Source organism: Microtus oregoni, unplaced genomic scaffold (genome assembly GCF_018167655.1).
Source record: "Microtus oregoni isolate MIOR12 unplaced genomic scaffold, Mior012 000001F_ref0000356, whole genome shotgun sequence".
In the NCBI taxonomy this organism is placed as follows: Eukaryota; Metazoa; Chordata; class Mammalia; order Rodentia; family Cricetidae; genus Microtus; species Microtus oregoni.
In genome coordinates, this window is record NW_024543060.1 from 51,446,518 (window position 1) to 51,462,252 (window position 15,735).

The window sequence follows — 15,735 nt, forward strand, 5'->3', positions numbered from 1 at the left end:
CAAAGCAATCATTTCCGGCCATCAGGGGAAAATCTGTTGGACCAGGAGTCAATAAAGCAGATTTTGCTCTGGCCTCTGACACTAGCTATCACAGACCATCTCCTAGCTGTGATGGACCTCATCTGCCTCTAAAACTAGGACGCTAGACCAGTTAACCTGTAAGTGACCCTCCATCTCCAGAATGTAAGCTCTCTTCTGCATACCACACGATTCTACTTTCCGGAGAATTTGTGGTACTTTCCAGAGGCTCTCACAGATCTGTGATCTACACTGGTATCTTGGCCAAACATGTGGCTCATGTCTGTAATCCCAGCACCCAGGAGCCTGAGGCAGGGGGGCTGTCTCCAGGTTGAGGCCCACCTGAGCTACATAGTGAGTTCAAGGCCAGCCTGAGCTACAGCTTAAGTGTGTCTCAAAAAAGGAAAAAAATACATAATAAAATATGCACATACAAGCAGTCTCTAACCATTCTGTTAAAAGAAAAATAAAAGGTAAATTTTAGCTGTGTGATCGTAAATAAGTCACTTCCTACCCCTGGTGTTTAGTTTCCCCACTAAAAAACAAAACTAAAAATAGAACAAACAAACAACAACAAAAACATAAAGTTAAAATCATCCGGATATTCCAGAGGCTCAGGCAAGATGAGGTTTGGGTTGGGTATTTTTTTCCCCAGAGGGTAGGGGTAGACATTATAAAACTCTCAAACACAAAATTTCATGGTTTCCCATGAACCTCTTTTATAAGCAGTGAACCCAAGGTTCTTAACCATTTGACAGAGAGAGAGGGGTGTGTGTGTGTGTGTGTGTGTGTGTGTGTGTGTGTGTGTACACGCATGAGTGTGCGTTCCAGCGTGGACAGATGCGTGTGGAAGGCAGAAGCCAACCTCAGATGTCATTCCTAAGGACCCACCCACCTTCTACTCTGAGGCAGGGTCTCCCACTGGGGCCTGAAGCTCACAGACTGGAATAGGCTGTTGGGCCAGCGAACTACAGACATCCTCCTGTCTCCACCCCCCAGCGAAGAGATTGCCGGGAGACACCAGCGCACACAATCACGCAGGTTCTCACGTCTGCACGGTAAGCACTTTACCAACTGTCTTAGGGTTTCTATTGCTGTGAAGAGTCGCCATGACCACAGCAACTCTTACAAAGGAAAACATTTCACTGGGGTGGCGGTTTACAGTTCAGAGGTTTAGGCCATTCATGTCAAGGTGGGACATGGCGGCATGCACGCGGACATAGTGTGGGAGAAGGGGCTGAGAGTCCTTACATCTTGATCCTCAGCCCACAGGAAGTGGTCTGAGACACTGGGTGTGACTTGAGAATATATGAGACCTCAAAGCCCACCTCCACAGTGACACACTTCCTCCAACAAGACCACACCTACTCCAACAAAGACACAACTCCCAATAATGCCTCCCCCTATGAGCTATGGGGGCCAATTATATTCAAACTACCACACCAACTGAGCAATCTCCCCAATCCCAGCTGGCAATATTTTGCTACCAAAATGCACACGTGGCCTTACCTCAGGAACACAACACCATGCACACCTGTGCAGGAGCTCATACCTCGGGAACACATGACGATGCACACCTGTACAGTTCACACCTCAGGAACACAGTCATGCACACCTGTACAGGAGTTCACACCTCGGGAACACACGGTCATGCACACCTCCGCAGGAGTTCACACCTCCGGAACACACAGTCATGCATACCTGTGCAGGAGTTCACACCTCCGGAACACACAGTCATGCATACCTGTGCAGGCGCTCACACCTCCAGAACACATGGCCATGCACACCTGTACAGGAGTTCACACCTCCAGAACACATGGCCATGCACACCTGTACAGGAGTTCACACCTCCGGAACACATGGCCATGCACACCTGTACAGGAGTTCACACCTCAGGAACACACTGCCATGCACACCTGTACAGGAATTCACACCTCAGGAACACACGATCATGCACACCCATGCAAGCGCTCACACCTCCAGAATACACGGCCATGCACACCTGTACAGGAGTTCACACCTCCGGAACACATGGCCATGAACACCTGTGCAGGCGCTCACACCTACAGAACACATGGCCATGAACACCTGTACAGAAGTTCACACCTCCGGAACACATGGCCATGCACACCTGTACAGGAGTTCACACCTCAGGAACACACAGTCATGCACACCCATGCAAGCGCTCACACCTCCAGAACACATGGCCATGCATACCTGTGCAGGCACTCACACCTGAGGAACACATGGCCATGCATATCTGTACAGGAGTTCACACCTCAGGAACACACTGCCAATGCACACCTGCACAGGCAATAAGGTGCACATACTTTCTAGATTATTAACTCATGAAAATCAAACACCTGAGAACCTTCAAACATGCAAAGAGTATGCCACATTCCTGCCTTTTTCTGTATGTCCTCTCTTGCTGCGACAATTCACAGCTGTGGCTACCTGGACGCCTCTATCCTGCTTCATCCTTACTCAAGAGTACAAATGTGCATCAGGAATGGCTCTCCATGAGCAGCATGCTTAAGGGGGGTGCAATTCCCCTTTATCTTGTCCTCAGGACCGACAACAGCAAGCGCTGAGCGGGCACTTAAGCGTGAGCCAAGCTCTACTCCAGTGCTCCTGTGCTAAGGGCTGAAGATGCAGTCACTCAGTCTTCCCAAAGATCTCCGGGATAAGTGCTATTAGGCTGTCCACTCTCAGGATGAAGAAACAGAAACAGGAAGGGGAAGAGCAGACCGGAGCCCCTGAGCCCCAGCCTTACCTGCTGACATTGAGAGCAGGAATGCCGCCCTAAACACAAAAAACACTGGTAGGCCACCGACACACTCTGCGAAGAAACCAACATGGAATCTAGAACTACAGCAAAGGACACTTCCATCGCATCTGTGAGCACATCAAGTGTTGTCACAAGTAAAACGCTGCTTGTTCTTTTCCCAGGTAAGCCGGTTTGTGCACACACAGACGACCACAGCCTGTTTCTAACATGCTAAACATCCTTCGTTAGAACAGTTTCATATCCACATGACCAAACACGCATTTTCTGGCAAGACACAATGTCTAGGGGCTGTAAGGACGGCTGTAAAGATGAAGGTTAAGAGCACTTACTGCTCCTGCAGACGGCCCCAGGGTCAGTTCCCAGCACAGACAGAGCGGCTTACAACTGGCTGTAACTAAAGTTCCAGACCCGACACATTCTTCTGACCTCTGGGGCATCGGACGCTCCCATGGTGCACTCAAACGTGCAGACGCTCATCCACATAAAACAGAGATGAACGTCTCAAAGTTTCTGAAAATACAGTATGTCAGACAAAGAACAGAGTTTTAGCATAAACTCCATGGGAGTCGAACGTGACCCGAGATGACTCACGCCTTCACCCGAACCTTCGCTTTCAGATTAACAGACAGTAAGTGAGAAGCAGTCACTGACCACACGCTATCTGAATTTTGCTTATCCCAGTCAACAAAGAGAGGGTGGGGGGTCTGTACTGTGATGGCTCAAAGCTCTGACCAGATAAAATGTGCCCTTTTGGATCCAGATGTGACCCACAGAGGATTCAAGATACAAACGGGAGGAAAAAACAAACAGGATAAGTGAAAAGCAAGCAAATCAAAGTCTAAAACAGACAACTACCGTCCTGGTACTTCTTCCTGATTTGAGGGACTCGAACTGTTTGAACAAATGAACAGTATTGCCCACAGCTCCGGGGGCCTCAACTTGCAGCCATCCTCCTGCCTCAGCCTCCTCACAGCCTGGATGGCCACCACACCTGCCTGATGATTTTAACTGGCAGTATTTGACCTTTGTTCTGTTTTTAGAAAACTGAGTTCCCAAACACCCAGTTTAAAAGCCACCCTTGGATGCTCTACAAAGTCTGGGGAAACAAAGAAGAATAGAAGAAAATGAGTCTCCCTGAGTATTCGAAGTGTGTGCAAAATACTACCCAGGAAAGAGCGACAAGCTGACCTGCATCTTCTAGATGCAAGCACAGAGCTAACGTGATGATGCCCGTCAGGGAGGAGGGTGGGATTTCCACGGGTGGCAACAAGAAACAGCATACTGGACTGTGTGGTGTGGACTCTAATCCGGACAATGGACAGCGGAGTAGAATAAAGTCAGCAGACACTAGGGCACAAGGGAGGAAACCCAGAGGACTTGGGGAGCTGAGACGGGGAAATGAAGCCTGGCAGGTGTATTATCTTTAGTGAGTTTGCTTATTCACTGAGGGATAAAATGCTGTAGGACATAGCAGCTCATGCCCATAATCCCAGCTCTCAGGAGGCTGAGACAGGAGCATGGCCTATGAGCCTGAGGGGCCAGCCTAGCGTACAGTGCGTGCCAGGCCATGCCTGGGCTACAGAGCAAGATCTCGTCTCAAAAAAAATAAATAAATAAATTGTACACACACATATGTTTGTTGTGTATGTATGTGTGCACACAGATTCTGTTGTGTATGAAGAACTGAGGAAAACACAGTGAAGAGCAGAAGATAGTATTAAATTCATATACAAATAAGCATAAATCATGTTGAATAGCAAAAGGAAAAGGAGAGAAAGGGGGGGGTCCATCATAGTGGAGAGGCAGCCGGAGTGCGGATGCAGAGAACAGGGGGCATGCCGGCAGCTGAACGGGATGGGGCGGGGGGGTAATTACTAAGCCAAGCTGCTGGAAAACCTTCTGTGAGGTTGGCATAATGACCAACTGAGAGCCCAGTAGTGAGCAGTGGGAGGGGCACCTCCTACAGAGCATGGGGGTCTTCAAGATAGAGCAGCAAACCTGCGGTGCTCCAGGATGGGGTGAGAACCAAGTCCAGAGCCCAGAGAAGGGGGACCCTGGCCCCAGCTCTGCAGGGCAGGACACAGACAGAAGGGGAACCGAAGATTTGCACTCTCCCTCCCAGGCACGCAGAAAGGCCAGCCACAGCTGAGTGTGGCCAAACCTGCCTTAATCTGGGAGTTCAAGGTCATCATCCACCACTCAGCAGAAACTCGGACCAGGCTGAACTGCATTGCGAGGCTATCTCAAAGCACACCTGCAGAGGACTGAAGAACTGCCCTTTGGAGTCAGGCGTGGCCACAGGACGTCCTTTAGTCAATTAGGCGTGTGAGCCTGGTAGGCCAAGTCACCATCCTCCACAAAGATTCAAGATGATTCAACACGGTGGCTGTTTGCATCAACCCAGGTCACAGGACAAGATCACGTGGGCACACAACCTGCTCTCAGTGTTGAGGTAGGGTGCTGAGAACACTCTGTGGCTCTACGGCACTGAGATTTGGGGTTCTCGGACCCTAAGGACCGAGTCACGACGCGGCAGAGCCTGACGAAGAGAAATTCAATCAACGGTGATAAGACGGTTTCCTCATTAGGAAACAAAACTGGCCAGCCTGTAGCATGCGCCTTTAGTCCCACAGCACCCAAGAAGCTGAGGAGGATGGATCTCTGGGAATTCAAGGCCAATCTTGCCTACATAGTGGGTCCCAGGCCAGTCAGGGCTACAAAGTGAAACTCTGTCTATAAAAACAAAGACAAAAACGTAAAAAGGACTCTGATTTGAGACAGAAAGTGAGAACTTAGGATTCATCACCAAACTCAAGCACAGAAAGGTGAAGACAGGTACCAGAAGATAACAGGAAAGCGGGAGACCAACTCGCACTGAGCTAAGCTTCTGAGAGCCCAATTAGGGGAGAGATTAGATTCTACAGGCCAGCGGAGCGTACCTGTGGCAGGGTGGTACGGGGGGCGCGGGTAGGAGGCAGTGGAGATGGCAGCAGTGGGGACACAGGGAGGAAGAAGTCAAAGAGAGGCCAGAGGAGTCAGGCTAAGGACTAAGGTTCACCCCACATGGACAGACGCCCATCACAGAGGCCAGGAAGCTAAGGGTGATGAGGACACAGGCAGACCCAGGAGGTGAAGAAGAAAACAGGAAGGTTCCATAGCCTGGACTGAGCAACCAAGGGCCCCAGTGACCACCGACGGCCTGGGACAGTCTGCAGGCAGCATCTCAGCTAACTCGCTGATCGCAACCTTTCTTTCCCCAGTTTGTTCGATCTGAGGGATGTCATTTTTATTTCTAGGTGGCATAGAATCGGAGGTGCTCAAATACACATCAGGAATGACATTAACTGGTCGTCATACAAAACAAAAAAACTACAGCACAGCCCGCTTACCCCAGATCACAGCACGGTCACATTCACCGCTCCTGCCGATAAACCTCAAAATAGCAAAAGCGATCACAGATTGAAGGACTAGGGAAAGGACGTGGGGAGATAAAATACAAAACGTGACCTTTCTATAGCCCCTATCCAAACAACATGAGCCACGACCACGCTGCAATCGAGTTCATGATGAAGACTACACAGGCACCATAAGCACACCACACAGATTTATGCTAGATAAAACGACGTTATCATAGAAACACCCCTTCAACCTCATTCTTATAAGACTACCCCTATCACATCGGATGGCTTGTGCCCAAAATCACGGTTTGTTTGTTTGTTTTCTAATCTGAGTTTCTCTGGAATGAACACACATTACGGCTAAACGTTTTTTTCTTCATATCCCTTCCCAATGTTCCCTATTTCACTGCATAGACTTTTGTAAAATCGCGCCTTGGTTCATACTTATAAATAGTTCAACCTGGATTTTACTTCCTTTAAGTAGGGATTTTAGCTCCAACCAGCCACATTTACTAAACCTCAGTAATGTGTCAGACAATATTCTTGGAGCTTTGACAGGATTTACTCATTTAATCCACAAAACTCTGAATCAGCGCTATGGGCACGCCCACGTCTCACACAAGAAATTCTGGGCCCTCGGTAACTCAGCGCTCTTCATGCTACATCCGGTTAGTAACAAAGCAAGGGTGTCCCATAAGTGCCCTGTCCAAAGCCTCAGACTAACCCACCGCCTTCCATCCGGTTAGTAACAAAGCAAGGGTGTCCCATAAGCGCCCTGTCCAAAGCCTCAGACTAACCCACCGCCTTCCATCCGGTTAGTAACAAAGCAAAGCAAGGGTGTCCTGTAAGCCTCAGACTAACCCACTGCCTTTCATGCTGTCTCATGAGGACAGTCTTGGGTTTTTTTAAGGGACCTGTGTCTTACTCAGACTACTGTATGACTTTTACCCAGTTTGCACACGGTCGGCATGTCACACTTTCTGCCCTGAATGAGCAACACTGACTCCAGTGCACATTTCAGGCCAGATGGGTCTGTGATTGTAAACACCGGGCCATGGAATGGGAACACACCAAGGTTCTTGATGTGTGTGTGTGCATGTGTGTCAGAGTGCAAAGAGGTTACACCATCTGTCATGTTATAAAGCTCCAGGAGACACCGTGTGAGCAGGGACCTGCAATTGTGGGGCAAACTAGCTCTACAAACAACATGTACCCATCCTTGCAAACGCATCTTCTCTATCAGCAAATCGGGCAGAAAGGGTATCTTGCTTTGGTTGATTCTTTTTTAATTAGCAAGAATAAACATTTTGTTGTTGCTTTGTTATAAATTGGCTAACTATAGTCCCTTCTTTCAGGAACTGCCTACTAATGTGATATGACTTTTGCTTTTTATATCTGTCGGGATGCTTTTCTTTTTAAAACTTTGTGTAAGATTCATAAGGTTTTTAAATTAAAGTATAATTACATCATGTCCCCCATCCCTTTCCTCGCCCAACCCATTTCATGTTCACCCTTACTCCCTTCTCAAACTCAAGACCTCTTCGTATTATCTTCCACATATATCCCGCGTATCAATATAAAAGTGTGCTAACCTGCTCGGTGCATTTGGTGTTTCTTGTATGTATACAATCTCGGGACTGCCCGACTAGTACTGGATAACCAATCACGGGGCTCGCCCTGCGGAAGACACACGGCACTCACAACACGGCAGATAACACCAGAGGACAAGTGCCGTCTCTCGTGAGTTTACTGACTGCCACTGAGGGCACCTGGGATACAGAATACAAGTTCCACGGGAAGATGTGGCAGCAGTTGGCAGTATCTGAGAGTTGAGGGTGAGAAGTTCAAGACCCAGCCCTTTCACTTATGGGGATGACCTCAGAAGACCTAACCTCCCCATAAGTGAAGTTCTCACAGGCATCAGAGAACATTGTACGTGCTACATAAACGCTGTCTCCGGTTCACGTTATCAAGATATCCAGTCCTTCCCACACTAAGACAATAAAAGCTCACATTTGTAAATAGCTCTGCATGCCTTATTAGGGGAACTTGGTTGTTTTACGATGTGGCCCTGGTTGTCTGGAGTGCACAGATCTGCCCACCTCTGCCTCAACAGTCCTGGAATCGAAGGCGCATGCCTTAAACATTTTCTTTTTTTGCTCCGCGATTATTGAGACAGGCTCTGTCGCTCGGGCCAGTCACAAACTCACGGTGCTCCCCCTGCCTCAGTCTGGGGTGACAGGTCACTGAGCTGGGGTGACAAGTTTGTGTCCGCGTGGCAGCCTCCAAACGCCACATCTACCTAGGTTTCGATAGTGTTCTTGTGTACTATCATCAGTCTGACTGAAGGTGTCTGCGTTGTCTGCCTCTTTGGAATGTGTGCTCTCCCCAGACAGAGAACTAACTGCTGCAGCAGCATCTTCTGGGCACCCAGCAGCGCCTGAGCCCAGAATAAACATCTGCTTACAAATTCCTTCCTCCCCATGCAACCCAATTCAGGGCATTACTCATGAGAGAGCGTGCTGCCCCTAACATTCAAAAGCACTACGAAGAAAGAAATGGAACCTGCTGTTCATTATCTAGCTGGAGATGGGTCTCCACCCTGCTTCCTGTATTCTGGGACATTTCTGTTTGTTAGGACTCCACCAGAGGGTGGAGGAAGACAAGAGAGGGAGCACGCAGGCCAGTTCAGTTGACAGTGTGCTAACATATCCCATTTAAAGTTACAGCCAAAATGAGGTTGTACCTTATCTGAGGATTTCGGGTCTCGGGTTACCTCAGATGACACTACATGGGTGGGAGAGGCCGCAAGCACGGAGTGCAGGCAGGATAGTTTCTCCCCACGCCTCTGACCCGCCTCCCTTCTCTAGTAACACAAAAGAAGAACCAGGGATGACTTGACCTGGGTCACTTCACTTCACAGAGCTGTATCTCAGCGGGGTGTGGAACGGTATCCTTGGCAAGGACTTGACATCCAAGGAGAATTTGAAGGGGAACACACTGAGATAAGATCAGCAAGGACGTAGGGACAGGCAGCCAGATGACTTGTGTGCTAGTTCCCACGTGTAAGGATATGGACAAACCTAGCTGGAGTATCATGACACACGAATCTTTCAAAGAAGCAGTCTTCGTATGCCTTGGTGGTATATTCTCTTCAACCTAGGTTGTGACAATGCTGTCTGTAACACAGCTGACAGTTAAAATTCCTTCAGGAATTCAAAAGCAGCCACAACTCGACCCTGAGACGGAACTCGGTTCTGGCATTCCTGCCAGGTAAGCATACATTTTAAACCTGCGGCCCTCGGCCCTCTCGACTATTCTAAATCACGGAAAGCATATTCTGTGTCTGTGAAGATTCTCAGTCATAACCAGAAATCAAAGACTACTTGTCCTACAGCTAGGAACGTCTCCAGGAGTATTTGTGCTGCTCATAAAGACACTCGGAAGCAGAGCCTGTGGAGTTAGGGTGAAAGATTCGGCAAACAGTCTGGTCCGAACCGTTACAGAGCAAGAGACCTGAGGTCCAGAGAAAGAGCACCAGACCCAGCGAAGGTAAGCAGCTGCCAGAATCCATGCTAGCACCAAGAGCTATAACCGAGCCGTTCATTTCCCTGCCCGGAAACTCTGAACACCACGCCCACTCCGCAGGTGGGGAAACTGAGGCCTACGAATGTTAAGCTGCACACCTGAGAATGCACAGTCGGTAAAGGACAGAGCTAGAAACACAACCCATGCGCCCAACTGCTCAACTTCAAGGATGAACACCTAGAATCCCACCCTCATGGAGTCTTTCTCCAACACGAATCGTTCTAAGATTCATGAGTAAGCTAAGCACGTTTTTAAGCCCTGCAAAAGTTGTGTGGGGGGCTGGAGAGATGGCTCAGTGGTTAAGAGCACTGCCTGCTCTTCCAAAGGTCCTGAGTTCAATTCCCAGCAACCACATGGTGGCTCACAACCATCTGTAGTGACATCTGGTGCCCTCTTCTGGACTGTAGGAATACATGCAGACAGAATACTGATAATACTGTATACATAATAAATAAATTAAAAAAAAGTTGTGTGAATCTTTAAAAAGCAATCAAATAGGTTTTTTAATTCATGAATTTTGAACATTAGATTATTAGTGTCATAAAAAAGCATTCCAGTCATGAAGAGAACTATTCTAGTTTTTAAAAATAAATACTATATATACAGGCATGAGATGTGTTAAGAGGCCCGAGACTCATAGTCAGCAGGAAAGGAAGGCGAGAGAGAGAGAGAGAGAGAGAGAGAGAGAGAGAGAGAGGGGCGGGGGGGGGGGAGGGAGGGAGGGAAGATGAGGCGCACATAAACCAAATCTGGCAAAACCTTGGTAATTATTTAGTTCAGATAACGAAACAAAGGTTCTCGATTTTTGTATATTGATTCTTAAGCTCCTCAAATTAACACAGAATGATCTGGAAGAGCCCACAGATCTGAGTCCATAAAAGGGGAGGGGAGAATCTCTGGAGCAATGAAATCTGTGCAAGCATGTCACTTCTTACGTCAAAGTTCTTACCGTGGCAACCTTGCTTATGCACTGAACTGTCTCATTCATCGTATGAGAGGCCTGGGAAGAGCTAGATGGCGCCACACATGGCTGTCTCGGGCCATCTTCAGGGATGGAAACCATTCGCTGATCATTGGGTATGCTGTGGACATGGGGCTAGCTCTAACCCAAGTTACCAAAGGCAGAGACAAACAACACTTTCATCTAAGCATGGATGGACGGACCAGGGTATGGTGGCTGCTCAGCCTCCTGAGAGAACTGGGATCACCTGAGGTCCTCAGAGGACAGAGATGGACCGGAATTTATGTGACAGGTGCACCCGCTGTGACTTCCTGGCAGGCACCGGGGCAGCAAGAGGAAGAGAGTAGAAGGTGAGATTCATGGGTAATTTTTAGTGTCTTGACAACTCTCCCAGACACCCTGTAATGCATCCCCCATCCAGCCCAGGAGCCTACGCTACATGTACGATGGCTCATCTGCTTCCTCGTATCTTGTAATTATTTCACCACAGAATTCATCAGACAAGCGACCACAGACAGAAAAAATTAAGAGCTGAGACACAAGCTATTTATACTTAAAGAGTTTCCAAGGAAATCGTATAGTCCTAGCAGGGTCATTAGAGCAAGGCAGCAGAGGCGTGTCACCTATGGAAATACTACTGTACACAGGCCGCTGTCAGCAGGTCCTCACCAGGACACAGATATTCAAGGGCTGCAGCCCATGGGTGATTCGTGCTGCCATGCCTATGTTGCCATCTCTGCGTTCTCTCTAAATGGCTCACAAAACTTCAGGGAGTGGGGGGCACTACAGACATCATAGCAATATAAAATGTTGCGTTGAGCCGGGCGGTGGTGGCGCACGCCTTTAATCCCAGCACTCGGGAGGCAGAGGCAGGCGGATTTCTGTGAGTTCGAGACCAGCCTGGTCTACAAGAGCTAGTTCCAGGACAGGCTCCAAAACCACAGAGAAACCCTGTCTCGAAAAACCACAAAAAAAAAAAATGTTGCGTTGATTCTACTTTTTCCTAATATCCCTGATGAGTTCCAGCTAAGAGGAGAGATGCGGTTGAGGATGCTGGTTTTCTCATTTGATATTCTCTCTCCCCTGTAACTCCAGAAGCCAGCAAGCAATGGTGCTTCAGCAAGGGTTATATCACAGAGAGGGCCGGTTCTGTTCCCAGCTTCTGCTCCATTCTTCAACCGATCAACTTCTATGAAACTGGAAAATAAAACCTGTGTTTATCACAGATCAAACTGAAGCTTGAAAAGTCTAGAGTGAGTTAGCAGGGATGGCAAAGGACGGGAAACTCAAACTGAGCAGACTGGATATGGAAATCAACACCAACCTCCACCAACATCATTCCTGCAATCCTGTCTGCCCAGGAAGGGCATCGATCTGCCACCGAACCCCGAAGAAGCATCTGCCCTGTGTTTATAAACAACGCTCCTTTAGCAATCCTACACACACAGCACCACAAAGGCCACAGATCTCCTCACATGTTCCAACAAACACACCCACAAACAAGTCCCCTTCACGAAAACAAACGCGAAGAACTGCTAAAAGTTTCCAGCTGCCCTGAGGAGAGCTCCCCCCCAGCACAGACTGCTGCTCTCCCGGCACCAGACCAGCGATCTGAGCGTGCCCTCTTTTCCAAATACACCAGGGCCGTCCCTGGCTGCGGAAAAGTTGATCTTAAAAACTTCACCTTCCTCACCACCCAGAGGCCTGTTCTCCCCAGAGCTGCTGCCAAGAATAGGCTCATCTTGCTTTGCCTTGCTCTGCTAGCCTCAAATCCCCAGACTTCGAAGCAATTTGTACCGAGGATGAGATGAGCAAGCCCACCCCTAACCAGTCATGAGAAGCCTCCGGACGCCAGCCAGCTCGCGACACTGGGCAGAGATCTGCCCACCCAAAGCATCCGTGGGAACATCGCCACGCTGGACCCCGGGCTGGGTGGGAAAGACCCCACCTCATATTACACTCTCCCAGGCCGGGGCACCTGCCAAGCCCCCCAGAACGCCGACGATGGGGTGGAGGACAGAGTTACTTCCCAGTTGGCAGAGGACAGGTAACGTGGGGGCAGGGAAGCGGACAGAGGGCGGAAATTTCCCAGGAGGACAGGAACAGCCCCGGGAGGGCAAGCTCGGACTCTGGAAGTTGAGTCGTCGTCCTTCCCCACCCTACCCCCTCTTTCCCTCTCCGCTCCGGTAAATCCGGAGCACCAGCCAGGCCACCCGCCCTCCCGCCCGCCACCTGCGCGCCCCGCTCACCAGAAGCACCGAGCCGCGCACCACCTCAGACACGCTCTGCCGCAGCTCCGCCGCCGTGCCGGGCTTGCTCAGCGCCCGGGTGAACTTCCGAGTCTCCGCGGTCGCGGGGAGCGGCTGCTGCGCCATCCTCCGGCCGCTGCCGCCGCCTCCACCGCCGCCGCGGGCCCCGGAGCGCGCTCGCGATCCGGCCCGGTCCGCAGCCGCAGCCAGGTGCGCCCCCGGCACGCGATCCCGGGTCCCCGCCGGGTCGTCAGGCGCAGCAGCCCAGGCCACGCCCTCGGTGCCGCGTCACGCCCCGAGGTGTCCTCCTTGGGCTCCAGTGCCTGAGGCGGAGGCGCCTCGCCTCACTCGGGACGATCTTGCGTGCAGCGCCCGCCCGCTGCGGCCCCCCCGTGCCACCGCCACCAACCTCGGTGAGCGGCCGCCTCCTAGGGGCGGGGTGTCCGGCGGGGCGGGGCGGGGCCGGGCGAGCCTGAGGGAGGGGGGTGGTAGAGGAGGGGCTGGAGAACGGGAGGGAGGACCGGACCAGACCCGGAGGGCACGGACCCTGAGCGTCTTCAAGCAGATCACCCCAAGAAACTATGGAGGCCTCACGGAGCCCTTGAGGGTGCGGGCTCGGTGGCACCATGATACCCTGGACCGGGCATCCTGAAAAGTAGTCTTTTTTTTTTTTTCAATGTGACACGGAGAAGACACAAATCTCTCCCTGGAGACCGCGGCCGGGTGGATCCCCAGACGTCGAGCCGGCGGTGGAACTGGACAGCATTGACCAGGACAGGCGAGGACCCATCGCAGACCTCAGCCCGCGTGCTGCGTCCCGTTGGGCGCCAGCAGGACTCCTGGACATGGATTATCTCGGCTGCAGCCTGAGGACAGCGGGCTGCAAGGGGCTGGTGTGACCCAGCGGCACCGCCATCGGTCTGCACCCCGGGGCCGAGCCTGGGAACCCCGGAGTCGTCGCTGCTGACGCGTGCCTCCGAGAGGACCGTCTCGCGCAGCCCTTCCCGCCGTCCCCCTCCTAAAGCATGGGGACACAGCCTTAGAGCCTAGCCAGGTGGGGAGACCTCGGGTAGGAAGCGGAGCTTTGCCTACAGCGCATGCTCCGGGACTTCGGTCTGGGCGGGTTCTCCAGCCCAAAGCCTGTCTGAATTCAGGGAGGCTCCACTGATTGGTCCGACTGCTCTAACCACCCCACCCTGTCAGCAGGTCCTACCTGCCCGGTCCGCCACCTGGCTTGGGAGGCCTTCAAAATGAGGGGCGGGGCGATTTCTCAGGACACCTCGTGGTCAAGTGTCTGGAGACTTTTTGGAAAAAGTTGGAATTGCGACCCACCTCCCCCAAAAGCCAAAACCCTGGCCAAAAGCTAATTTTAAAGGGGAAGGGCGGAAATGACCTAGTTATAGAGGGCAAGACCACCTCCATCAGACTTAATGAGCAGGCCTGACACAGTAAGACCTGGAGCTCAGGCATGCAGTTGGTACTCAATAAATGCTTGCTGGAATGGCTTTTTTTCCCCTACTGAGTTGAGTCCGCAGGATGTAACACTGAACGAGCCTGCCAGGTTGAAAGATTTTTTTTTAATTCCTTGTTTTACGTTTTTTGTTGTGTTTTTTAGTTTTGGTTATGTGTGTGGTGTTCATGGAGGCCAGGACTTTTTTTTTTTAATTACACTTCAGATTTTTTTTCTCCTCTGTGAAAAGCTGGAATAGCCTAGACATTTCTCAGAGTAGAGCAACGTGATAATAGAGCTGGTGCAGGCCAGCCACACCCTGCTTTTTGTGGCGAAACTAACAGTTTTGTCTGACTGTCCATGACTTGTGTTTGTGGCTCTGAGCTTCACTGGAGATGGCAGCCCTGGTATATGAACTGAGATACTAGTCTGGATCACGGAACCCTCTGAACTCAATTGTCTAAGAAGCCAACTGGACCCCAGCTGCGTTACAGCGGCTCTAACAGGTCTTAATTAAACGAAGGATCTGGATCTGGCCTATAGGTCAGTCTGCAAAGACAACGAGTTCTCTCCAGGGTTTTGTTTTGTTTTGTTTTGTTTTTTCTGTTTGAATGTTTTGTTTTCTTGAAACAGGGGCTCTGTAGTCCAAGCTGCCCTCAGATTCAGGGCAGTCCTCCTGCATCAGCCTCCCAAGTCCTGAGGTTGCTGCTACAAGCTATAACACCTAACTAAGTACAAATGCTTTTTAAAATCCCAGTCGGTCCTGCATAGTGGTGCACACCTCTAATCCAAGTACTCAGAAGGCTGAGGCAGCCTGATCTTAGGTTCAAGGCCAGCCATGTCTACAGGGCCAGTTCCAGGACAGTGTGGCTCTGTAGAGAGAACTCTCTTTTAAAAAATAATAATAAGCCAGGTGGTGGTAGCACAAGCCTTTAAGCACTCGGGAGGCAGAGGCAGGTGGATCTCTGTGAGTCCGAGGCCAGCCTGGTCTTCAAGAGCTAGTTCCTAGACAGACTCCAAAGCTATAGGAAAACTTTGTCTTGAAAAAGCAAAAATAATAATCCCAGAACCGTACTACCCTATCACCAGCTCTTTCCTGAAGAGACAGACTCATAATAGGAGGAGGTCCTTCAGCACAGAAGTGCCACCGATCCTCAGATATGGCTTGAAATCTTTCTGGAGTGAATTAATGGCTGCTCCCTGTAAACAGGGTGCCAACGACAAACCCAAGTACGGTTACATGGAAGTCCAGCTTGGGAAACAATGAGTTTATCGGTTCATTT

The 15,735-nt window shown here is 50.5% G+C and overlaps 1 protein-coding gene across 6 annotated transcripts in view; it reads right to left on the minus strand.

Annotated features, from left to right (window-relative positions):
- Positions 1-13,402, minus strand: part of Dock9 (dedicator of cytokinesis 9) — a 250,834-nt gene extending 237,432 nt beyond the window's left edge. For all 6 annotated transcript variants that reach the window (XM_041670162.1, XM_041670154.1, XM_041670102.1 and 3 more), the window contains exon 1: positions 13,003-13,402. In XM_041670162.1, the coding sequence (XP_041526096.1) occupies positions 13,003-13,128 (126 nt within the window). In that variant the 5' untranslated portion in view covers positions 13,129-13,402. The remainder of the gene's footprint in view (positions 1-13,002) is intronic.
- Between the last annotated feature and the right edge of the window lie 2,333 nt (positions 13,403-15,735).